At 38.3% G+C, this 27,509-nt stretch overlaps 1 protein-coding gene across 2 annotated transcripts in view; it reads right to left on the reverse strand.

The window, feature by feature from the left end:
- TBC1D19 (TBC1 domain family member 19) overlaps positions 1 to 27,201 on the reverse strand; it is a 52,287-nt gene extending 25,086 nt beyond the window's left edge. Inside the window, exons 1-10 of one of the 2 annotated variants that reach the window (XM_065699435.1) lie at positions 27,016 to 27,201; positions 18,321 to 18,393; positions 17,511 to 17,556; positions 15,592 to 15,667; positions 5,722 to 5,796; positions 4,774 to 4,837; positions 4,004 to 4,050; positions 3,396 to 3,506; positions 2,489 to 2,561; positions 1,557 to 1,595 (exon numbers count right to left, since the gene is read on the reverse strand). In XM_065699435.1, the coding sequence (XP_065555507.1) occupies positions 1,557 to 1,595; positions 2,489 to 2,561; positions 3,396 to 3,506; positions 4,004 to 4,050; positions 4,774 to 4,837; positions 5,722 to 5,796; positions 15,592 to 15,667; positions 17,511 to 17,556; positions 18,321 to 18,393; positions 27,016 to 27,114 (703 nt within the window). In that variant the 5' untranslated portion in view covers positions 27,115 to 27,201. Of the gene's footprint in view, positions 1 to 1,556; positions 1,596 to 2,488; positions 2,562 to 3,395; positions 3,507 to 4,003; positions 4,051 to 4,773; positions 4,838 to 5,721; positions 5,797 to 15,591; positions 15,668 to 17,510; positions 17,557 to 18,320; positions 18,394 to 26,586; positions 26,870 to 27,015 lie in introns of those variants that run through there. The other variant, XM_065699441.1, reaches the window with a different exon arrangement.
- Positions 27,202 to 27,509: the final 308 nt, after the last annotated feature.

Raw genomic sequence — 27,509 nt, forward strand, 5'->3', positions numbered from 1 at the left:
GTGTACTGATACTCAGAACTTCTGAAATCGTACCCTCGGATTTTTCTGAAGTCTCTCAGAAACAACTTGCTTTTCTGAATTGCACTAAATTAAGTATTTACAGTATCTGTGCTGTCATGACTTTGAAGGCTGAGGTTTGGGATTATAAATCTATTTAATTGATTCCTCCCTCCTTCTTTCTCATCTTAGATACTGAATAGAAGAGTCTGCCAATTTTCTGTTTAACCTGCAGAGCTCTAACCCAGATGGTGTGTGATACCTTCTTCCTAAACTAAGAGGGCAAAAATTAAAAACAGTCTTACATTCCCCATAAAACCTTAGAAAAAGGCTGTGATTCATCTCAGTGTCCAGGAGCATTTACCTTAATTTTTTTTCTTACTGAGACACAAAACATTAAGCAGGTCTGCTATATACAAGATGGGGTTTGCCACAAACATTAAGGAAAATTCCCCAATTTTGGCAATACATCTATTGTAAAAACAAAATCAATATATCAGTGGCAACCAAAGTCATAACAAACACCCAACAGAGTATTCAGTAAGACTCCCACTGACTGAACTGAGATTTCAGGTTATGGTCAAGACTTTTAACCTATATTTTTACAAAATTTTGTGTCTTTGCATATAGGAAAAGCTAACACAGTATCTGTAAGAGGGGCTGCTCTACACACACAAGAGGTGAGGTGTGAGAATTATATTGTGGAGTTGAATGGCTGGCTCAGGAAGTCTGGTTGGGGAATTTATTTGAAAGAACAGGAAAAGAACAGAGAGATGGACAGTAACCTAATGAGTTGCTCTTGGATCAGAAAACAGATGATAAGGGATAGAAAGAAGACCACAAAAGCAGAAGAAAGAAAGGTCACTGTTTTGTTACTGCAACAAAAAAAAAGGCATGGAAGACTTTTTGGATGGTATCCACTCCATTTTTTTGGATGGTGATAATATTTAGCAGGAATTTCAAGGGACTGTAAGATGCAGATACGGATGAATTTCAAACATTCCTTGTGTATTTCTTTTTATCTTTTCTTTGGTAGGTTAGTTCTTAACCTACAAAAAAAAATCTTTAGAAAAAGCAATATACAAAGACAAATGAGTGAATTTTCCACAGTGGCTAAGTACTGCAATATTTGGCAAGCTCTACAATTGCAAATAACCATTAAAAATACTGTTTTCAAGCACAGGCGTAAATCCCATTACACTAATGAGAACTTTGTGTGCAGAGAAGGGAGTCCAGAGTCTTTTGATTTTAAAATGAAATTCAGTAGTGGCATAAGTTATTGTCAAAAAGTTATGTATCTATGCTTCCTATTTCATTTTTAATGAAATATCTGTGGAGCCATGTATCTGTTAGCTACCAGTAGACTGCAAATGCTTGTTTTTCTGTCTCTGTTTAAATGACAACAGTATTACTGACTGTCTCTGTCTAAATTACAAAGGTATTGCTGGCATGCTTTATGTTAGTCTAATTTCTTAAAATTCTAAGAGGTACACATAACAGATACAAATTTTCTAAATGTATTCCTAACTACTCAGTTAGAGATGAAAAGAGATCCATACCTTTCTGTCCAACACGTACATGTTCATTTTCAAAGAACTCTAGAAAATAAACAGAAAATAATGGCAAAGAATAAATGAAAAACAATAAAGATACTCCAGCCAGTAGTGGTCTTCATAATTTTACTCCACACCATTACATTCAGTTGATTTTTACTGCTAATGTCACTAAAAATTAACCTGCATCAGCATCAGTCTTCTTTTTCAAAAACTAAGAAGGAATCATACTACAGAGTTTTTTGTCTGAAGGACTCAAATACCAGAGCAGCACTATGCTACATGAATATAGACTTTTAATAATGTAACTTTCCACTTAAAATGAAAAAACACTTGATACTACAGCGTTTTTCATTTTGATATGGACAGACCATTTACAAACCTGTTTCTACATGAATAAATGCACATATGGAAAAACAACAGAAACTATGCACTTTTAAAGCTCTTTAATATTAATATATGGATATTTCAATGTATTTCCACAGAGAGTTTGAGCAGCCTGGTCCAGTAGGAGGTGTCCCTGCATATGGTAGGGGGGTTGGAACTAGATGATCTCTAAGGTCCCTTGCAATCCCAAACCATTCTATGATTCTGTGATATATGCATATCTGTTAGTTGGCTTAACATTTTTTGATACTTTCTATATTTTTGGAGACAGACAATTTGGTTCTTTTGACCCTGAAGTGTTAAAAGACACTGAAATTAACATATTTTTCAACTTAAGGTGATGATTTTACATCTTCTCCAAATCTGACCCTTCATATTTACAATGTTTTCTATTATTAGCTATGTTTTACTAAGAAAATAACTACAATCACAGTTACAGAACAAATATTAATGGTTTATTATGGGGCAAAATATACAAATTACTTGATAATTGTAAAGTATTCTACTCATTAGTGTTCTATTTTAATGACTGAAGCACAGCATTAGCTAACCAGGAGGCACTTGTGCTGAATCATCAATACCCAGCTGTCCTATATTTAAGCCTAGTTCAGTGAAGTCTTCTTTCTGAAAAGAAACAAAACCACAAAACAGTAATTAACAACGTTTAATTCTCTAAATCACCAGAGATTTCTTCTGAAGGCTTAAAGCAACTATTTTCTAAACCAAACATAGCTCTTTTAAGTGCCTAAATATGAAATACGAGCTCAGGTTTTTAAAGAGAAGAATCTCACATCAATTCTTACTCTAGTTTTAGTTATAGGCCCCAGTTTTCATGTCAACTACGAGCTACACCTGGATGTAATAAAGTGGTAAACTGAAGATCAGCTTAAGGATCTCTAATTCTCTGCTCTTTTCCAACACAGGTGCCAGTTTTTCTACAAGCATAAAATCATCAGGAGCCTTATCACTGAAGCATTAAGAGCTCTCCTATTTTCCAATTATACCCAAGCATCTCCTTTCATTCACAATCTGACAAAAAAGAGATTTAAAATGACTTTGACAAGAAAAACAGAAGCTAACTGATTATCAGGTTACTGATCTTGTATGGCATTAACCAGAACTCTAGAATTAAGATAAGCTACACTGAAAAAAAAAAAAAAAGTAAGTGAATAACACATACAGAAGTACATTTTTGGCACAAATCAAACCTATGTGGCATAAAATAAAAACCTTCCTACTTGCAGGCGACTTGCTGTTTAGTTTTATTTTTCATTAAAAATGCCTTTTCATAAAACTTTCTTATGCTCTGTATTTTAACTGCCTGTTTAAATTGATTTACACTTTCAAAAGGAGAAACTTATCATTATACTAAAATTTTTCCTGATTGTTTAGAATCTTATTCATTAGCAAGGCAAAATAATTATTACAGAAACCTCTTGTAAGATAAAATATACTTACCAATTCTGGGATATCTTTAACTTTTAGAGGAACCTGAATTAGCCCCAGATGATTTCTGAAACTAGGCTGGTCTCCATTTTCATAATTTGGGTTTCGAAGATTCATCAGGACCTTAAAAATGGTAGCTCTGTCATTCCTTGGGTATATTTAGAAATTTACATTCAGAACTCTTCTTAACATCATCAGTATTACAAGCAATACACTCACTCAGCAAAAAAACATTTCCTGCAACTATCATATATACAGGCCCAAATTATTAAATTGTATCTCAACATTTTCAAAATCAAAAAGAACCCAAATTTTTAAGGAGCAAAGGAAAAGTTCAATTTATGAAATAAAAAAGCAGAACATATCAAATTATCAGCGTAACATTGCAATTTAAAATGTAAAATTATTTATGAAATCAGATGGAGAATGGGTCTCAGGAGGTAAAAAGTCAGCTCCAAACTGCTCTTTAGAGAAAGATAAGTTTGTCAGAAACATGCCAAATTTCACTTGCTGTAAAGGACAAACTGTCTGAAATACACTTAATTATTTTTCCCACTTCACATAAAAGACTATAATGGATCCAAGTTCAATGGCTGAGTCATTGTTTCATAAATGCTTACCTCAAGAAAATCTTTAGGTGCATAAACAGGGCGGAAGAGACTTAGATCTGAAATAGGATTAGAGCAAAGATTAAATTAACAATATCACAGATATCATGGCTACAACCACCACATATTCTCCAAACATTCCAATCTTTGGATTGAACCATTCTTAGATATGGGAGAGAGATGATTTAAAAGAGTTTTGGTTTGTTTTTTTTTTTTAACAGAATAATTGTTAAATTAAATATACTGCTGTCAAACAAAAAAAATGGGCTAGCCATAAATGACCCATGAAAAGTGTTTGCCATAGCAGAGGTGGTACTGTGATACAAATCAGTACCTTTGCAAAAATAATTTAAGGAACTTGGCCATCACCAAGGCAGTTATCCTTGCTCTCCAAAAATGTAATGTAACTGACTATTCTGTGCAAATTATATTTTTGTATTTAATAAAATGTCTGAGCTTAATTGTCCGAAGTTATGAACACCTTCTTTCAATTAGCCTGAGATAACACTAAGAGGAGCTATGCCCTAGCTGTATAAATCCCTAAAGCCCTGGAATGAGGAGCATTATACCATAACCTCTCCGTGATGTTTCAAAGCTAATAATTGGAAACAAAAAAAAAAAGAAATATTTATTTATGCATAATGAAACACTACCAATAAGAAAAAAATATTTAAATCAGTTTATCTTGAAGTGATTACATTGATCGTTGACTGATAAATAAGATGTATATGCTATTTTTCCATGTACAAAAATTTAATGCACATAAATTTAGTGGATCTTACCTGGCTCATCAGTTCCCATTTCATTCCATTTATTAAGCAGTTCTTTCTGTTCACTTGCAGACCTCTGAAAGGCACAAGAAAGTAACTCTTCTTTTTTTAATAGAATCAGTAAAACTATGCCTATTTCAAATACATAAATTAATGTAACACATTGAAAAAAAAAAAGATTGCATTAGCAACACAAACTTATTTTGCTTACAAATTATCCCCAGCCTGAAGGTATATTCTACTGCAGAAAGTCCAAGTTCCAGTTCAAGGAAAAAAGGAGCCCAGGTGTTTACTAATGAATTTTAGGCTGTTTAGTAGTCAGTTGCATATTATTGAAGATTTATTGCTCATTCCATTGAGCTGTTGGACTTCATCATCAAATTCCTGTCCCTAACTCTGTCATGAAAAGCAAACACAGCTGTATCCTTAAACTTATTTCCATTATTTCCCAATTCCATGATCTTTAAAAATAGTCTCTAAATTAATAAAAACCAAACCAAAACAGAGCACAATGAATGACATTGAAATTAGCAATGTACCAATCAGTACCCCTCTCCAAAGTACCTGTTCAGATACTTGTTTCCTCCAGTACACAAAGTATAGCTCTATTGTGTACAGGCTATACAATTAGAAGTTACACAGTTGAGTCTGCACACAATAATGCTCTAATATAAGCAATAAAAATAGCAATTAGCTTTACAACATGCTGATGCTCCCTCAAGGGTATAATCACTGCAACAGCAAAGAGGAAGATTTACTTCCAGACTTCCGTCTTCTCCCAAGTTGAGCTGCTGCAAACATTCTACTATTCCCAAAAATTATTCTGCATTAAAATTACCTGGATAACAGCCTTTCTGCTCTTAATAACCGTGTGTAAAATGAGTATTGTGTTACAAGTGTGCAAGATGAGGCTTAATTTCCAAAACCCATCAGTTTGGAAGCAGAAAATTAATACATTACCTTCTGCGCTAATGGGACACCGAGTTCTGTGCACATGCTGTTTAGACTTTTTAGGATGCGCTTCTCCCAGCTTCCCTAAAACACAGAAAAATTAAATTATATGGAATTACTTTTTCCTCCATTTATCATGTAATAGCAAGCAACTTTTAAAAGTTATACATAAGAAAAGCTAGCAAGAATCAGTGACTGAATCTGCAAAACCATGAAGGGAATATTGACATGCTTGTTCAAATAGAAACAACAGAGCAACCAAATTACACCATTGACATAATAATATAGAACCAGAAAATTGAGTTGTTCACATTTCAAATCTCAAAAAAAGCATGTATTTCACAATTATTTGGTTTTGACATATGCCTAACGATCAAGCTTCCTCCTGATTATAAGCAGGACAATCAACTGTGGAGAATACCTTCTCCACTTTGTGACCTGAAGAAAGTGCAAGTCTTTCTCAAAACAAGGTATATTAAATGTTTTCAGAAGTTAAGGATGTCAGAAATCTGGTATTCTGTAAAGCTAAAAAAGAAAAAAAAATAATTAAAATTTCTTGTAAAATAATGCTCAGGAAATAGTTCTCTGAACAGAAAATCAGAAGTAGACAATACCTCAGCAGCAAATGGACAGCCTAAAGAGTGATCAGGTTATTCTGACTACTGCATTAGACCTCAAACACACCATATGGTGCCTAATCCATGGCTAATTCCTCTGAAGTTAATGCCAACTAGGACTGACATCCTTGTCAACTGACTTACTCAGGATTTTGCTTCTGTGATTATAGCACTACCGGTGGGTTGCATATTTAATTAAATTTTCTGTGGACCATGAGTCAGGCCTCAATCAAATGAATGCAAAGACTCCTCTTAATGTCATTTACCTCTATTTATTATTTGTGATTTGCTTTAGACACACAGTAGTTAGTTACGGTCTAACCACATGTTCCTCAGATTTCAAGTTCTGTCCAAAAGAGGCTGCAGTTTATTAAACAGGAAGTGAATGAAGGGCAGATGTTCAAACATTCAGTAAAAAAAGTAAAAATTAGATCTTGTCTGTTTCATTTTAGCTTTCATTTACAAGGCCCTCCCATGACTTTTTCCATTAAATGAAATATCTATCTTTTGATAAAAATTTCATCCCTTCACCTTTTCTTGCATAAACAAAACAGGTTTGAGTTTCAACTGTAAGGAATGTTTTCCAAATTCCAGCATTTCTATAATATTCTGTACAATATTTTAACTGAATTATCGTATTCAAATGCCTTCCAAATGCTGCAGTTAAATAAACTGGTTATTCTCTCAGGGAGGGATGGTGCAGAGCATTTACAGTATCCTATTTTTGCTGAAAAGTGTTTTTTTGCTGAAAGAAATGAGAAGCAACAGAGCAGAAAGACTACTCAACCATACAGTGAAAGAAAGTGGAAACAAAGAGAGAATATAGAGGTGTTAGTAGCAGTTCAAAAACCAAACTGAAATAATCAAGATCAGTCACAGAATCATAGAAAACCAGGTTGGAAGGGACTTCAACAATCAACTGGTCCAACCTTTCTTGGCACAAGCACAGTCCAGATTAGATATCCCAGCACCCCGTCCAGCCAAATCTCGAAGGTGTCCAACACTGGGGAATCCACCACTTCCCTGGGGATATTATTCCAGTGGTTCATTGTCCTCATTCTGAAAAATCTCCCAAGGAGTAACTTGTGCCCATTACCCCTGTCTTTTCCATGTGACTCCTTGTAAAAAGGAAGTCTCGACCTTTGTGGCTACTCTTTAAATACTGTAGCAGGGTGGTAAGGTCTTCCCTCAGCCTTCTTTCCTCAAGGCTGAACAAATCCAATTCTCTGTGCCTTTCCTCATGTAGCAGCTTCCCAGTCCTTAGATAATCTTTGTGGCACTTCCCTGAATCCTCTTCAGCCTGTCCACATCTTTTTCGTATAGCGGGGACCAAAACTGAATACAGTATTCCATGTGTGGCCTGACAAGTGCTGAGTAAAGTGGGATAAGGACTTCTTTATCTCTGGTGATGCCCTTGTTGATGTAACCCAGCATCCTGCTGGCTTTCTTTGCCACAGCTGCAGACTGCTCATGAGATCCCCAGGACAGTGAGAAGAGTGTGTAGCAAGCTCACTGCCCTAGACTTCAAAAGAGCAGACTTTGGCCTCTTCAGGAGCCTGCTTAGTAAGGTTACATGGGATATAGCCCTGGAGGGCGTGGGGGCCCAAGACTGTTGGCTGATATTCAAGGATCACCTGCTACAAGCTCAGGAGTGTTGCAAAGAGCTGGGAGACACGAGCATAACTTGCTTTAGAAGTCTCGTTTATTGCTAAGCAGATGGATACTTATATACCTTGCTTGCATGTTTATAGTTTGGTTACAGAGAGATTATTGGCTTATACCTTTTACATGTTACAAGATTATTGGTTTATAGCTTCAACATGTTACAAGATTATTGGTTTAAGGTACAGTAAAGGAATTCAGCAAAACAGGGCACAAAACAGAATCAGGGACAAGGAGTCTGGTCAGTAAGATAAAGATTAAGCAACTTGAAGGTCACAAACTTAATTATCGTTCTGCTTCTGCCGCGGTTTATCTCCAGGGCGCGCTCATCTTGCTCCCTTGTACTTTTCCATCTGAGATCTGCACCAGCTGCAGTATGTCACCATCTGCATGGCCTCAGCCACGCAGCCAGTCCTCTGCAAAGCTCTCCACACAGGAGTGCTGCATCCCAACTAGAAGGAAGTGTGGCAGAAGGGCCAGGAGACCTCCTTGGATGGACAAGGAGCTGCTGAGGAAAATTCAAAGGGAAAAAGAGGCTTATAAATAGTGGAAGCAAGGACAGGCGGCCTGGGTAGAGTACAGGGATGTTGTCCGGGAAGCTGGGGAGCGGGTTAGGAAGGCTAAGGCCCAGTTAGAATTAAACCTAGCCAAGGATGATAAGGATAACAGGAAGGGATTCTACAAGTACGTAGCAAACAAAAAACAGACTAGGGACAACATAGGCCCCCTGAGGAAGCTTTCGGGAGAACTGGCTACACAGGATTTGGAGAAGGCTGAGGTTCTGAATGACTTCTTTGCCTCGGTCTTCACTGGCAACGGCTCTGACTGCACCACCCAAGTCTTGGAAGGCAGACACAGGGACTGTGAGAATGAAGACCTTGGGCCCACTGTAGGAGAGGATCTGGTTCGAGACCATCTTAAAAATCTGAACGCACACAAGTCTGTGGGACCTGATGGAATCCATCCGCAGGTCCTGAAGGAGCTGGCAAATGAAGTTGCTAAGCCACTGGCCATCATATTTGAAAAATCATGGCAGTCAGGTGAAGTTCCCAATGACTGGAAAAAGGGAAATATAACCCCCATTTTCAAGAAGGGGAAAATGGAAGACCCGGGGAATTACAGACCAGTCAGTCTCACCTTTGTGCCTGGTAAAATCTTGGAGCACATTCTCCTGGAAGGCATGCTAAGGCACATGAAAAACAACAAGGTGCTTGGTGACAGTCAGCATGGCTTCACTAGGGCGAAATCCTGCCTCACCAATTTGGTGGCCTTCTATGATGGGGCTACAGAACTGATGGACAAGGGTAAAGCAGTTGATGTCATCTACCTGGACTTGTGCAAAGCGTTTGACACTGTCCCACACAACATCCTTCACTCTAATTTGGAGAGATATCAATCTGATGGATGGACCACTCGGTGGATAAAGAACTGGCTGGATGGCCGCACACAAAGAGTTGTGGTCAATGGCTCGATGTCTGGCTGGAGACCGGTAACGAGTGGTGTCCCTCAGGGATCGGTGTTGGCACCGGTCTTGTTTAACATCTTCATCGCTGACATGGACAGTGGGATTGAGTGCGCCCTCAGCAAGTTTGCTGATGACACCAAACTGTGTGGTCCAGTTGATATGCTGGAGGGAAGGGATGCCATCCAGAGGGACCTTGACACGCTTGTGAGGTGGGCTGATGCCAACCTTATGAAGTTCAACCATGACAAGTGCAAGGTCCTGCAACTGGGTCGGAGCAATCCCAGGCACAGCTACAGATTGGGCAGAGAAGAGATTCAGAGCAGCCCTGTGGAGAAGGACTTGGGGGTGCTGGTCGATGAGAAAATGAACATGAGCCGGCAGTGTGTGCTCGCAGCCCAGAAAGCCAACTGCATCCTGGGCTGCATCAAAAAGAGCGTGACCAACAGGTCGAAGGAGGTGATCCTGCCCCTCTACTCTGCTCTCATGGGACCTCACTTGCAGTACTGTGTGCAGTTCTGGTGTCCTCAACATAAAAAGGATATGGAACTGTTGGAACAAGTCCAGAGGAGGGCCATGAGGATGATCAGGGGACCGGAGCACCTCCCGTAGACAGGCTGAGGAAGTTGGGGCTGTTCAGCCTGGAGAAGAGAAGGCTGCGTGGAGACCTAATAGCAGCCTTCCAGTATCTGAAGGGGGCCTATGGGGATGCTGGGGAGGGACTCTTCGTCAGGGACTGCAGTGACAGGACAAGGGGTAATGGGTTAAAACAGGGGAATTTTAGATTGGATATAAGGAGGAAATTCTTTCCTGTTAGGGTGGTGAGGCACTGAAATTGGTTGCCCGGGGAGGTTGTGAGTGCTCCATCCCTGGCGGTGTTCAAGGCCAGGTTGGATGAAGCCTTGGGTGGGATGGTTTAGTGTTAGGTGTCCCTGCCCACGGCAGGGGGGTTGGAACTAGATGATCTTGAGGTCCTTTCCAACCCTAACTATTCTATGATTCTATGATTCTATATTGAGCTTGCTGTTCACCAGGACCTACAGGTCCCTTTCCACAGAGCTGCTCCCCAGCTGGGTAAATCCCAGCTTGTGCTGCACTCCTGTATTGTTTTCCCAGGTGCAAGACCTTATATTTGTCTTTGCTGAACTTCATAACGTTCTTGTTAGCCCACTTTTCCAGCCTATCAAGGTCTCCCTGCAGGGTGGCTCATCCTTCCAAAGTGTCTGCTTCCCCCTTCAGTTTGGTATTCATCAGGACACACTTGATCCCATCAAAATTAAGGGGTGAAAAACACACAAACAAAAAAGGCATGGATATGCTCCAAGATAGAAAAGCTACAGAAGAAGCACAGAGGAGGCAGATGGCAGCTTTGCAAGCTCATTCCAAGGAGCAACAGAGGTCAATACTCTTGGTGTGACTGACAATTGCCAGACCAGGCATTAACTCAGTTACTGCATTGGGGATGCAACACGTGAGTAATAAATCACTTTTGGATACTCATAAACTGTGCCATAATTCATGCTTCAAGACTCTGATGTTCAAATAAAAGCAACCAAGTGAGGGCTACACAGCCAGATGCCCCCTCTCCCCAGGACAGTGGAGTTACCTGCAATAAGCAGAAACAGAATGAAGCATCCTCAACTGAAATTAAAGGCAGAGTTCAAAAAGTAATTTCATTAATGGGAACAACACATTTTCCAAGATGATGAAATTTAACACAAAGGAAACACGTTGCTGGGACTGCTATGTTTACAGTGATAACCTTCACCACGGTGCTGGGACTGCTATGTTTACAGTGATAACCTTCACCACCTAGTTGAAACCAAGGAAGGCAGTACTGGAATTTGCAAACAATTTCAGAGTCATTGAATGGTTTGGGTTGGAAGAGGCTTTCAAGACCATCGAATTCTAAGCCCCCTGCCAAAGGCAGGGACACCTTCCAATAGACCAGGTTGCTCAAAGCCCCATCCAGCCTGGCCTTGAACACTGCCAAGGATGGGATATTCACAACTTCTCAGGGCAACTGCTTCAGGTGCCACAGCACCCTCATAGTTAAGAATTTCTTCTGAATGTCTAATCTAAATCCACCTTTTTTCAGTTTAAAGCCATTCCCCCTTGCCCTGCCACTACGTGCCCTTGTAAAAAGTCCTTCTCCAGATTTCTTCTTAGGTCCCCTTTAGGCAATGGAGCCTGTTCTAAGGTCTCCCCCGAGCCTTCGTTTCTCCAGACTGAACCAACCCAACTCTCAGCCTATCTTCACAGGAGAGGTGCTCCAGCACCCTGATCATCTTCATGGCCCCCACAAGCCCAACAGGTCCATGTCCTTCAAACATGTCTATTACAGACACATAATATCGGATTTATCTTATCCTGTAGAAAGTCATTTATAAACTTCCAGTGCAGTTAAATGAATCTGGATGGACAACAAATAAACAGAAATATGTCATAACTGCACAGACTAGCCAAGATTAGTTACGTTTTTTTCCACAATAATGAATCCTAAAATTCTTTCTTCTAGAACCCTAGAAATACGTTTTATTTCAGGGTGTACCTAATAAGACCCACTCTGCAGGAAGCATTCAAGGTGTCTGGACACTGATTTCATTTGGTACATTTTCTCTAATCAAACCCTGTAAATTTCAAGCAGAAGCCAGTGTTCAGCTTGTTGTGAACTTTGTAAAATCTACATATGACACTATCAAAAGACAGCTTTATGGGAGATATTAGACTGTGAAAACACTTCCTAACATTTCTTTGGACTCAGCTTTTTGTGCTACTCTTTACCTCTTTTTGCTCTCATTTTTATTTTATCCATTTTATTTCTACATTACTGTTTGCAGCAAAGTTGTCCTAAATCTAGCAAAGGCTTTCCCAGTGAACTCTGGGAGCAATACAGTCTAAGAGGTCTGCAATCATTTCCCCTCATTAAAATGTAGATATGAAAATAGTCAATACAGCAGTCCAATGGATTCGGGAATGTTTCAACTCACATTAGTCACTGCTGGGCAGGTAAAGCTAATTAGTGAAGTTCAGATTTTTAATCCTAGCATCCAGTGTTAACTCCTTGTCTGCATTAAGATGCATAAGCTTTAAGCAGTAATTCTGCTGTTTAACAAGGTAGGAAGAAGTGAGCTATCTCCCTAAAACTGTAAGCAGACCAAACACCTCAGAAAACACCAGGGATGCATGTTTGAAAGAAAGGTCCTAAATATTGTATCTGACATTTTTCATTAATCAAAATTTCAAGACATAGTACTTCTCTGACTAGGAAAGACCTAAATCATGATAGACGAAAGCAGCCGTACCCAGTTATCTATCTCAACCCATACAGGACAGCTCTCGAGAACGCACAATTAGAAAATACACATTATGTTACACCAATATTCAAAGATATGTAAATATTAATGACAGTATTTTTTCTACACTGGACAATACCACAACTGAATGAATGATTTAGGGCATTACTACTCCTTGCCAGTAATGCTTTATCCTTTCCTAGAAAGCTGTTTTTCTTTTGAGGTCATGAAAAGAATACTGTATAAAAACTTCAGGTCTGCCACCTAAGAATGAGAGAACAGAACCAATTTGAGGAGAAAAAGGGTTAATTACACGCATTTTTATACCTACTTAGAAATATATTAGTATAGTTTTCATTACTGATGCAAAGTCATTCCAATAACTGATATCAAAGTAAGACGGTTTTCAGACAGTATTAACCCTTCTTTCCAGAATTCTTAAGTAAAGCAAAATTAATTAAGATAGAAAAGGATAAAGAAAATGTCAACAAGCTTATAACAATGGAAACAACATCCCAAATGGTGGCTGTGTCTAATTTAACTAGACTATGACTTATACGGAAAACATTTTTCTGCCAGGACAGATTTTGTTGATAGCACCAAAATACTCTTTTCCAACCGCTGGGATGGTAAAAGACAAAGTAGAAAAAAAAAAAGATCTGCCTACAAATAAATAAAAAAGCCTTCTCCCTTAAAAAAAAAAAATAAAATTAGATTTCCAATACCTAATCAAAAGAAGTTGCTAAGTTTCCACTTTTATTTCTCTCCCGAAAGGTACTAGCAACCTGTATGTTTGCATTTTAGCTATTTCCAAATATTTTAAACAAAATTATTGAAACACTAACTTTGTAAGATTTTTACATTGTTTACTACTCTTTAATCAAATAAAGTAACAAAACAAAACCTAGTTGTAATTCAACTGATCTGGTCATGATAGTTTTCTTACAGACCTATTTTCCTACAACAACAAATGTGTGTGCATCTTGAAAATCAAAATATTTAGAAAATATTATGTTAATTCCTAACTGTGTATTTATTACTATTTCACAACTACACCATCTAACAATATTTCTATATGAAAAGGATTCCTATGTCTTTATTGAAGAGCTACATTTCAAGAAAGGATTTGAAGAAGGATCCACTGCTTTTGGTTGGGATGAAGTTGTTTTTCTTCGTAGTAGCTGGCATAGTGCCATCTTTTGGATTTGTGACCAAAGAGGTGTTGATAACACATCAATGTTTTTGCTACTGCTGAGAAGTAAGTACATAGCATGCAGGCCTTTTCTGTTTCTCATGCTTCCCACCAGGGAGTAGGCTAGAGGTGCACAAGGAGTTTGGAAAGAACAGAGCTATGACAGCTGACCACAACTGAGCAAAGGGATATTCCAGAGCATATGACATCATGCTCTAAATAAAAAGGCTGGGAGAAAGAAGGAGGAAGGGAAGCATTTGGAGTTACAGTGTTTGCCTGCCCAAGTAACTGTTATAACTGTCGGAGCCCTGCTTTCTTGGAGATGGCTGAACACCTGCCTGCTGATGGGAAGTGGTAAATAAGTTCCTTGTGTTGCTTTGCTGGAATGTGCAGTTTCTGTTTTACTCTTAAACTGTCTTTATCAAAAGTTTTCTCACTTTTGCCCTTCTGATTCTCCACCTTATCCCACTGGGGGAGACTGAACGAGTGGCAGAGCTGCCTACCACAGTTAACCTACCCAAGAGGATATGGATGCCTAATATTCTTTGAAACAGGGACATGAAAATTTGAAACTAGTAAAGTCAGGACTTCTACTCATTCCTAAACTATTAGAAAAACAGTCCTTCCCACAGAGAGCTAAAAATATTGGTTACTGTAAGTACTGTATACACTTTTACAAAATAATAGTCAATGAAACTGGTTTAGACAAACATACACATAGATATACCTCTGTGGTTTTCCCATTAGTAAATTGATAAGAGCGATTATTTTCAGGCAGTAAATTGTGGAATTACATTTCACACCACAGAGGAAAAACTGTTTAATACAATACAGTCCGCAAATGCTAACAACTGAAACGCAGGACAGCAAGATAAATCTTACTGGAATAAGAAATCATATGATTGAAAAAGGAACACAATTTGTTGAATACCTCGTAAAAGAATACTGCAATATATTTCTAAGCACGCCTGAGTTAAGTATAATTTCATCCTTACCTCAGATACTTGGGTTGGATCACATTCTTCAAGCATTCTTTTTTTTTTTTTTTTGCGGATTTTTTTTATTTATTTCAAACATAATATATTGGTGAAGAAATAAAATCAACGAAGCAAAAAATATTTTTTCATGACACCAAAAATTTTCATTTAATCTTCTATAGTTCAGTTTCTCTTATTGTCCTTCAACGTGCCTTAAGCTCCTTAGCTCTATACTTTTCATCTCTTTCAAATTTCTGAGTACTAAATGTATCTCTCCTTTCTTTCCTATGTCTGCAGCCTGTTCTCTTTCATTGCAAAACTTCCTGCCTGTGTCTCCTCAAAACAGTATTTTTGTAACTCTAAATGAAATGATCTTTAGCTACACTTTTCCTTCCTGCCAACAAAATAAAATTCTCCTCCTTGACCTATTTCACATTATCTCTATTCTACGATTTTCACCTACCTGCCGCTATATCCTAATTCTTTCATTCTTGAACATTTCCTGTATGTAGGTAAAATATCACATATACAATATTATTAACTTTGATGTAATTACAAATTTGTTTTTCCTAAGGTACAAGCCCCAGAAATTGTACAACAACATTATATACAGCAAATCTAAAATAGTCTAATCAAAGATCTGATGCAAATGGTAAAATTGACAACAACCAACCTGTGCTTTCCTCATATAAGCTAATGGTTCTTTCATATGCTCAGGTGGTGCTGCAGGATGGCAGGGAGAAGGAAACCTTAAAGAAAACAGCAGATTTTAAATGTTCAGACTATTTTTTTTTTGCAGATTTTTATTAACCCTGTATTTGTAAACCTAAACGTAACTTCTTTCATGAGAGCACTAGTAATGTGGATCAGAACTAAAAATAGACATTATTTTTGGATAAATTTCTTCCTCATCTTTTCCTATGAAGACAAACAATGTAAAGTTATGTTAGTATTAATGTTTCAACATGAGTTCTTCTTATATTAAAGATAATACTTCCTCATAATTTCACATATTTGTAAAATAAAACAATTCTGTAAACAAATCAGCTATTTTAAAAGTGCATCCTTTCCATATCATGTCATCTTTATAACCCCTGAAACTTCTACTATTCAGGATATTATATTTTTTACAAGAGACAATATAGGGCTTGGAGGAGTTCCTTTTAAAAATCAATACTGAACATATACATATCCAATGTGGTGTTGATCTAAGCAAGGCTGAATATCCATTCATAAACTGCATATGCCAAAATATAAAAGCTGGAACAGAAATAAGAAAAAAAAAAATGCATGACTAATTTATCTTCCAGTACTGCAGATTATTTCCAATGAGTTATTGCCAAACATTTTATCCAGCTTAATTTTAACTGTCTCAAATGCCCTTCAGGAAACAAAATTTACACAAAGCTTCCCTCATAGCTAGCCTGAATTTTCATTTGTTTAAATGCATTCAAGCAGCTCACAGAATCATAGAATGATTTGGGTTGGAAGGACTTCGAAGACCATCTAGTTCCAACCCCCAGCCACAGGCAGGGACAGCTTCCACTACACCATGTTGCTCAAAGCCCCATCCAACCTTGCCAGTTCTTATCATATGATTTTGGGAAACCCTCCCCAAGGTCATTCTTGTACTTGATGCTTTGTACTACACAATTCTGTCCCTATGTGTAGAACAGAATTAATAAAAATAATTTTCAGCAATGTTGTTTCTTGGCTTTTCCACAATGCTCCTAAAATCATGCTACTCTTAGCTTCAAATTTACAGGGCTAATTTTATCATTTTACAGCTTACATCCATGAACTCTAAAAAAGCATAGGCATTAGTCCAAAACACAGGTAAATATTTTTCCTATGAGAGGTATGATGACAATGCATCCTTACTAACAGATACAAGAACAGCTGAAATTAGTCCCTCATACAACTATGACACATTGTTCAAAACCAGTAACTCTAATAAGCTTATTTAAATTAGCACAAATAGATTTGCTTACACATTTCTTATTATACAGTTGCATTTAAGGCTGTATCTGTTATGAAATTCACCTTTACTCCTTGTCAGAATGTACAGGTAACTTACACTTCCCACAATTCTAATACAAAGTTTGCAGAACAATAATAACAAAAGATTTTCAGAAATTTCAGTGTGTTTATAACCATATCCCAAGCATGATGAGTACTGATCTGGTAAGTCTAGAGATCTAATATCTTGTGACTTATTCAAATAATTAATACAACAAATATGTGCAATGCTGTCATAAACATCTGAAAATCATTAAAATTAATTTGCAGCAACTAGCTCAGCTACACATGAATCACATTATGACTGTTAGTACTTTTGGACATAAACCAGCAAATTACTAAAGTTACAAAAAAATTTGGTGATCACTCGCTCCTTAAAACGTACTTGAGCCCAGTATTTTCACTAGGATTAAAAAGAAATAATGGCATTTTAAAACCAGAAATGAAGCAGGTACCCTTGGTATGACAGATCTTGCAGTTAACAGTAACACATCATACACCTACATATACAAATGAATCAGAAGTAAAACATGCGAGTACATCTTATTAAATAAAAATACTAAATAAACTCACACGTTGAGTTGGCTATAAACAGCATTCTGAAGCTTCTTTTCCCAACCTGTTAAAATAAAAAAAGTACCCAGAAGACAACTTTAGGAAATAAGACTAACAGAACATGAATCAGAGGTTGCTTTGCAGTCACCATTTTTCTGTCCTGTTCTAATTTATGTCTACGTACCAGAGAGGAAAAGATGAAAAATCTGTATCAAGATAGGAAAAACTAAAAGTTGAGATCTGTATAAAGGTTGAATATCCTTTATTTTCATCTACTATTCAAATAATTCCACAGAGTTTTGGTTAAATAATTATATGCTATTTTTTCAAAGCCATCATATTATTATAACAACTATAACTATTAAGAGACACAGTGTTTCTGATTATCACTTATGATCAAATCTTAATAATTTAGCATCAAATCTTTACATTATAGCTACATAGCCTGCAACTTCCTATGAAAATAGAAAATTTAACTAAGGATAAAATATTCAAGAGTACCTCCATGAATGCTACTTTCCACTTTCAGAAGTGACTGAACTCTTGTACTATTCAGAACTTTCAGAAAAATTATCAGTATCTTTTAAAAGTATAAAATCCCTTCTTTGCATAGTATGCTTTTCAAAATTCTGCTGAAATCCAAGAATAATTTCCCTTTTAATTTTCTCTCTCTTGTTTAATACTCTGGAACCACTGAATGCTTACTTCTGGATATTTGTCAGCAACAAGACACTAAACTGCACAAACTACTACTTTCATCATGTATGTTGCATATGTTCTTACATAGATCTATACTATTCACAAGTGTATCAATGAAATAATACAAACCTGATGTCTTCAGAAAATCCTTAATGTCTTCTTTTAGTGATTCCAGCTTAATTTCTGGTTTGTGTAGGCTAACCTAATATGAAAAATTAATAAATAAGCATCAAACAAGCACTAAAAAGAAAGTTGTATATAGTAACATATAGTTATATACACAATATATATATAGTGAAATAACACACACACTTAAGGTTACACACAAAGCAATCTGCTTCCTACTAACTTGACAATGGTAACTGCAGCCAAAAATATCAACCAAATTTCTCCTCACTCAATGTCTTTTCTTTCACATCAGTGCTAAAAGCTGTATGTGGGGAAGGAGAGAGAAGAAGGGAGCAGGAGTATGGAGTGACATATATCTTTAATATTCTGAGCAAGCACAAATACTAGACTACACATTAAAGGACTGGTCATAAGGTACATAATTAAGTAACTAGAAGCCACTCACTGTATTCTACATGAAAGAATCGAACTAAAAATGTTCCCCAACTCTTCATTAAACCTCCCACATTTCACTTCTTTCAGATACGAAATGACATCTTCAAACTTCAGATAAAAACTGTGGACCAAACATTTCTCACTGCAGCTGTGACTACCTGGTATACACAGCCTCTTGCAATGAAATACACTCAACACAGACAATTAGCTACCAACCAGCTTTACAACCATACCATGATGCTACCACCCAGATGGTGCTACAGACTTTTCAGCACCAGCAGGAGCAGCTGCTCTAGCATCTCCTGCTTCTTCTACAGCTAGATGAAGAGGAGAAAACAAATAGACCATAAAGGTCTAAAAGGACAATCAGAAACTCAGGAATTTCTGTAACTTCTAATACATATTTTCCTAAAAGTGGAGTGTGACAATAGCTGATTTATACCAGAGGATAAAGCTAGAGGCTTAGAAAAGAATAGCAACCCTGGCTGCTGACTGGAAAGTAACACTGGGAGATCTGTGTTCAACTTTGGAGTTGAACACTGTCGTGACAGCTCAAGGCATATGTTAGAACCATATGGCCACATAATCTACCCCAAAATGTGAGATGTCTCTTACCAAAAGCAACTCAGCAATATGCTATAGACATATCAGCTGCTGATTTAGCTGCAGTAAGTTATGCTGCAATTAAAAATAAATTTTCATCAGCCTGTTCACTTTGCCAGCCCTAAGAGTACTGCAGGCAGCATGACATGCTTTAGGTCCATCACACACAACTAACAAACTTCACAATCCTTACCGTTTACACACACAAAAAAGGAATTTGCTGTGCTTGCTGGAAAAGTTGGTCTACACGAATTCATAATGCAGAATTTTAAGGAAATCTTTCAATTTTCCCCACCTGAAAGGAGGAATGCCCAATAATGCAGACTGATAGCATCAGCATTTCTGCTCTTAAGTCACCCTGCCACTACAGGTAAGGAAGGCTTTTATATTTGGTTTACTGACTGCAATAGCAAAGAGACTGTAAGCATGCTTTCTGAGAGAGAAAGGTGATCCTAAGCACAAACCATGAGTGTGGTGAATTGCATAACTCTCACGTCATGTATCCTGTTCAGCACAATGGTAAAAGCTGGCAAAGGGTCATCACTAAAGGTAGGAAAGCAAAGATTTTCATGGGAGTTCTTGGGCAGCTCACAAATTGCCCTTTTAAGCAGCAGCCTCAAGGAGTATTTTATGAATGGCTCCTTCTGAGCCTACTTTTGTGGAAAGTCCTTTCTGTTTTGGACTGACATATGCCAGGCTGAGGGGTTTTTTTTCTGCTGCAAGGCAGTGGTTCAGTACCTCTCCTGTATGCATTTTAAACAAAGTAACACACATCAAACTGGGCAAACTGTGCCTTACTGTTCCTCAGAAGTTTTTGTGCACACTTTTGTAAATGTTCAGCTTTGTATTCTGGGTTAAATATGGCCAATCCCAAGGTCCATGGGCTGTCTACCTTTAAAATCCTTTATAGATATTCAAAAAACACCTCAAAAATACAACTCATCAACAGATGATACATCACACATAAAAAAGAGCTTTAGAATCTATTAAAAAGTGGGTTCATTGTCTTAACATTGTGAGTAGTGAAAGAAGTGACAAAAGTGCAACCAGAACAGTATTTTAATCCTCTGCTGGTCACACATCTGTAATATTTGTGGGCTCAGGGCTCATTAAGGAAGGTCTGACACCCATACCGACTTTTTCTTATGTGTGGATTCCTGGAAATTATGGCTACTCATATAATATATTGCATTAGAGGAAATAAAGAGTTCAGTCCACACAGATGACTTCCTATTTTTCCTGTCAGGTCTAAAGATACAACAGAGAACCTTGTGAACTGCAGTTCCCAACGGAGCCTGTTCGCCAGCTGCAGAACAAAGAAATAGTGACTTGTATGCAAAAAGGCAGCAGTCAAAAAAGAAGCAGGACAGCACCCTGGGGAAAACTTTCTCCAAGGATTACTTTAGTGCATCAACCAGTTACCTTCATGTCTTCACACCCATTTATTCAGTCAAATTCTATTTCACTATTCCTAGCCCTGCTGCAGCTGCAGAATACTCCTGTGCTAATCTTTAATTTACCAAAATTTCTAGCCTTTTTCCTGTATCGTTTTCCTTCTCTTGACTGCAAAATGTCCTACTGAGACAAATTTTCATGTAAGAAACATGAAAATTCTCCCTCCCCCCCCAAATTATGGGGGCATTTCTGTCCCTACTGTTACCATTTCAGAATGCAACCACCAAAGCCTCCTCCCATTTCCACTTTTCCTTTTATTTACTTCTGGATTATGATAAATACATTCCTACAGTGCTAAACAGAGCTACAGAGCCACAGAAACTGCTACTGTTAGGGACTCATTGCATACTGGACTGCTGCTCAGTCTTCAAATCAGATTTCTCACCTGAAAGGGGAGAATCTGGTAGATGGCTGAGACAGCTGCTGCAGCCAGTACAGAAGAACATACCTCTTTGGAATTTATATGGGTGTTTAAGGCAACTAAATTGTGGAGTCAAGCAGACTTAGCAGAGATGATGTACCAAAACCACCAGACCAGGTTTACCACACACTTTTATTTTCCCTTTGGACTAAGTGATCATATTTCGGTGTTGTACTATGTTGCAAAATACATTTAGGTGTTTATATTTTAAGTAGTGTTTGTTGTAAACTGCTTGGTACAACATGCTGCCCAAGTCTCATTTGCATTTTTGTCCCTGTGAGGGCTTGGTAGAATGAAAAGTATGTTGCAAAAATTTTCTTTATATAAAAAGTATTACTGTGATTTACACTGATAAAAATGCCTGGCTAAGGTTTATTAGGAAAAAAACACCTTGATGAGATTTGTACTGATGAGCTGAATTCATTTCCTGCATGATCAAAATGCAGCATACACCCAGGTACAACTACAGACTGCAATTTCAATGCACACATCTTGATGAAAGAGCATCTTTCTTTTAAAAGAAAGTAAAATCTGGTAGTATATGGAGGCTATCATAAGCAGGGTAAAAGAGAGTGAACAATACAGGGAAGCAACCCACGATGGGAGAGTGACAACCAGACCAGGGAAGAATTCACGCTATTCAGAGGCTCAGTCAGGCCAACAATCCTGAAACGAGACAGGGATGAATGCAGAATATTTCAGCAAGTAATAACACATTATTTTTAATAACAGTTGATGCCTACTGATTTCTTTTCCCATATAACTGGCATTGTGAATACTTATGGATATACTGGGGTTCAGGCACTGGGTGTCTGTGCTCATCTACATTCTTGGTCAGCTTCTTGCAAATCAAGGAGCAACTGGCTGTTAGACATTCTTTCATAAAACAAGCTATTAGTACAGCATTTCTTGGCACCCTCTCCCTTCAGCTGTACAGAAGAGAAAGGATAGTTTTGGGACTCAAAATTCTGCCAAACCTTCTGAAAGCTGGCTAAGGTACCACTAGCAATCTTTTGTGTACATCTTCCTTACCTTTGATTTCGGCAAGGCATCCCACTGAGATCTGGGCAGTCACCACCATAAGTGATACTCTAAATGTACACTCCCTGTGTACTTGGGTGCCAAGACAGAAGAAAACCCAGACACTCAACATTGATCTGGCTGAAAACAAGCAAAAGAATAGCACAGCACTTAGGTGGAAAACACTGGTGGGCATAGTAAATGGATTGGTAGAGCAACTGAACAGAGAGACAAATCTAGGTGCAAACTAGCATCTAAATTTGGAAATGGCATTCAGTCACCATGACTGAGGCAGCATTGACCGTGCAAGAGGACAGATGAGCCTTCAAGGCACAGCGCTCAAGTAAGTATAGGAAAGTAGCTACAGCACCAGCAACATACTACAAAGGGGAGGCTTGACAGAACAAAGTGTTCCAGTTTAACTCCTGTGCTAAACTATTTCTTTCCTCAACAAGAACAAACACTGCAGTGACCCAGCTACACTGAAATGTGGAACTGCATCAGGTGAACACGTATTTTTATCCTGCTGCAAACAGTTCTGCAAACAACTTTACACAATCTAAATATTTTTACAGGCTATTTGCCGTAATTTCTCTTCCAAGCCTTTTTGGTTTAGATAAGCATGTACATTCCTACAGCATTTATTACTGTTCATTATGGCTTTGCACAAGTGCAAAATTTTAGCTGTTAGTTGCTATTATTTTAGCTGTTATTGCTATTATTTCCCAAATTACAACAAAGCACACACTCCCAAATGCAGTCCAACTTTAGCAGAAGTGAATTCAATGAAAGCTAAACATTCACCTTTTCTCACATAATCCATTCTGCCATAACTTGATTTTATCAGGATGAAGTCCACCTGTTAAAAACTACTTCAAGTATGAGCATACCAATTTCAAGATAACACCCTCTAAACACTTTCAATCCTACAGATTTTAAGGGAATGGTTTTGGTTTATACATTTCTGTAATAGAAGGAGGAATTACTCTGAGCATAACTAAAACAAATCTCAGGAAGGGTGAAACCCTGATTAAATTGACAATTTTCCAACCCTTCTACATTTCTGCACTAATTACACTACGTGAAAAAGTATTGTGAACTTCATTATACAAGTAAAAATAACCTAGCAGTTGTAATAGAGAGCTTCAATTAGCCTTATACAAGGATAAACAGCTTCAAATGTCATGCTCTTCTAAAAGATTCACAGGATAAATTTTTAATAACATAATGTTGCTATTTTAATAGTTTTTCTAGGTTTTATTTGAATATAATATTAGTGCTGCAAATAAAATACACAAAAAGTAAAACATAAAATGTACATTACTAAAAAAAAGTAAATCTGTGAATCAAGCTTGCATTGTTTCTGAATTCCATAACTTGTCCAATGTATATGCAACTGCATTCAATTTAAAACTCACTGTACCGCAAATGTGACTGCTGAACATTTAAACTAAAGTGCAAGCTCTATCAGTAAGCCCTTTGTTAAATACAATGCATGAAAAGGAATCATTAATTATCCAGGATGACTCATGAGCCTATGTTTATTTGCTAAGTTTTATTAAATAAATGCTACATTTCACAGAAACATTCTCCTCCTTAATTTGATCTTCTACTTAAGTAGTGATCAGTACAAATTTATTTTTTTAACTGTGGGAGAAAAATGTCATGCAAATAACACGTTCAGATAGCTTGGAAACTGTCCACTCCACATAAATTCTAAGATGTGTACCTGTACTCCCTTTAGAAGCACACAGGCAATACCCCAGCTGCAGTGTTCCCAGCACCCCCAAAGCAAGCTCCTCTGCTTCTTCATTCAGCTGAAGTCTTGTGTACCTCAGTAACCCCGGCAGCAGTTCTACCTGTTGAAAAGCTAGTATCTAATATTTTGGCTCTCTGTTACTATTTCCTTTCCAACACACTACAAAATATGCTCAAAAGAAATTCCAAAGCAAATGACAGGCACGGCAACACTCCTTCCAGCATTCACCTCTTTGTATTAACTGCAGGCATGTTATATATATGTCAATATACCAGAACTCAACCTACAAAATCAACCTTACATTGATTTTCCAAATTGTCGCTAACAAGCACATAACCCTACCTCTACCTCAGTTCTCAGGACAAAATATTATTATCTTGGTATCCCCAGAGCTAAAGCTGTAGCAGCAAATCATCTGGTGCTCATGACAAACTTTATTTCAAAGAGATTGTGTATCACAGTCCTTGACACTAGCTCAGGCTCTCAGTGAGAGCCAAGCACAGCACTGGTATGATCAGTTCATAACCACAGGGCTATTCTATCATCTCTCACAAATAATGCCAGGATATTGTGTCTTCACAAAAATTCTATTAACTTGTGAAAGAAACTGCTTGTTTTCACCTCTCCTTCCTAGACATTAAAAGAGATGAATTTACAAAACATAGTTTTTGTTAATATTTAAAATACTGTTTGTGAGCCTACACAAACTCAAAAATCGCAGGTAATATAATGGACCTTATGATCCATTCTGACTTTCTTGTTTTCAGAGACAGTAAATAGTTCTGAGGAAAGAGTATCAACAAGGTCATCTTCTATACTGACAAGATGAAGAGGAATCTTTGTAAAGGTAAAATACAACTGTAGTATAAATACCCAAAAAACGTAGGTTTTATTCTAATGCACTGCTTCAAGAGATTTCTCATAATACTATATGCCTCCCCAAAACAGTTTAAAATCACCTAAAAAGGAACCATCTGTATAACAATACTTCAATCGGTGCAGAGGAAAAATTGATCAGAAACTGACTGTTAACCAGAAGGAAAAATAAACATCACCTCCTATCAATAAACTGAGTTCAGGTGTGATGCACAGCAACAGCAAAGTTTTCCTATTTGGTAATGCAACTTCAGAAATACCCCATGTAATGGAAGGGAAATCAAACTTCCATTTAACACAGAGTGAAGCAATTCAGAATTCTGCTGCTAAGTGATAGACAAAGATACTGACTGGGTCTTTGCAACTGCATAGTATAGCAATAATATGACTATACAAGCATTACAAATAAAACAAATCTATACTGTGCATGAAAGAACATAAATGCACGGAAGGTCAATAAAAAAATTTCAAGATCAAAGAGAACATACAGATTCTTGACAAACAGGGTGTACAGCTCTCGACACTGAGAAATCCTTTTGTTGATGTAGCTGTATTTTTTCAAGTCTTTCAGATCACTACACTGAACTATAGATCTTCTATTAATCTTCTATTACAAACCCTGCAAACACCTACTCTAAGAATCAACCTGAGTATTTGTTGCCCTGATTATTTTCTCTCACCTTAACACCTTGTATGATTAGATTAATCTTCTGATCTCCATACATACATGGGGTTTTATTTGTAAAACAGTGCTCTGCAAAGCTATCATGACAAATTTGGCTGTGGTCATTAGATCACGTTTTATTTATTTTATAGGTTACCTTTATTCTTTGATCACGCAGAGTTTCCATTTGTATTGAATAAATTGATATGCTACAGAGTCAGGGAGGATTTAGGGATTTAACTGCCCTTCCAGATATCAAACACTATCATGGAAGGGCACTGCTAAGGCCCTCAGAGTGTCTATCTGTACGAAAAGGCTGTACAAAATTGCCATCCACCAGCAGAGTTTAAACGCCCGGCTAAATCCTGATGACACCTAGCTTCCTCGCGTTTCAAAACAAACATGCAAAGTATGAAATGACTGTGAAATCAGGCCTCAAGGGAGACAGAGACAAAAGAATGAATGCGGAGGTGAGAACGTAAAGGTTTTATTATAATCAGTAACAGAGTTGATAGAGAAGCTGTCTACCACCTTTCTTGAGGACAAGGTCTTGAACTTGACTTTCCACACCTCATGTCAGGCTATGCACAATGATGAACTGCCCAACACTTAGGAGAACCCAACATCTATACTCTTAAAATTCCAGCCCCCTTCAAGTTAGGCACATTTGCTTACTCATACATCCAGAGAGCAGACAACAGGAGCAAAGCAGAGGTACATTTAGAAAAGCAGCTAGACACAAAAATTGCGATTAAAAACAAATAAAAAAACAAACCCAAAACCCCAAACACCACCCCCACCCGAATTTCATGAGACCCAACCCAAAACATCTCAGTAACACCCAATAGCACCAACGTTACAGCACCACTACTATGTTATTATGGTTCCAACAGCTGACACAATTTTCATCTGAAACATCCTAAATAAAGTTCAGCTGACATACAAAAATCTGGTTTCAAGTGCAGAGAAGTTACTAAATTTTAAAAAGCAACTGCCTTCCCAGCTACAAGAATGAACTTTAATACGCACTTACATCTATTTTCATTTCCCTTCACCAAACCCTCATTTTCTCAGGGTCACTCTGCAGGTGTGGGCCTGTATTTAAAGCTTCCCAAATTAGAGATTAAAAGACAAAAGAGATTCATTTTCGGAACTATATGAAGCAGCGAGATTCCAAAAGGACAGTCTTCATATTCACTGTGAAACCCTTCAGTCCCAAGGGGAGAAACTAACAATACTATTGTAGCAAACAACCAGACCGCTCTCCGGCCCCGTCGAGGAGGGGAGCAAAGGGGAGGGAAGGGGAAACACGGCCCCGGGTCCCCCCAGCGGAGGCCGCACGGGCTGGGCTGGGCTGGGCTGGGCTGGGCAGGGCTGGGGCGATGGCCGGGAACAAAAGACCGGGAAGGGGAAACGGGCAAGGGAGACAGGCCTGGGGGCACGGCGCCAGGTCGGGGCTCACCCGGGCCTGTCGCTCCAGCTGGGAGTGGAGGCTGGAGCCCTTCAGCCGCTGCACGATCCGCGCTATGGTGAGGGAAAGCCCACTGTCCGGATCCAGCATCGCGACACGGCGCCCCTGGCCGCCGGAGGGCTGCGGCACCGGACCGCTTTCACCGCGGCACCCCGCCTCGGTAACCGGCGTTACCAGGCAACTGCAGGAGCGGAGCCGGTCCTGTGGCTGAGTCCGGCTGGAAACTGATGCCGCGCAGAAGGGTTCCTGCCCCTGATCATGACCCGATCGGGACAGCGTCGCCTGCCCTGTACGCCCAAACTCTCGTGGCCACCTCGCCGCTCAGCAAGCCGTAATTAACCTGTCTGGCTTTGCCTTGTAAAGGGCCAAACTTCCTCCTGCAGTCAGCTATTGCACCTCAGCCGAGCTGCTGTTATCAGTAGCTTACAATGCAGCATCTTCTTGAACTGCTGCTCAGAGAGAGCTGACGGTGAAAGGGCTTCAAA

The sequence above is a fragment of the Lathamus discolor genome, chromosome 1 (assembly GCF_037157495.1).
Source record: "Lathamus discolor isolate bLatDis1 chromosome 1, bLatDis1.hap1, whole genome shotgun sequence".
In the NCBI taxonomy this organism is placed as follows: Eukaryota; Metazoa; Chordata; class Aves; order Psittaciformes; family Psittacidae; genus Lathamus; species Lathamus discolor.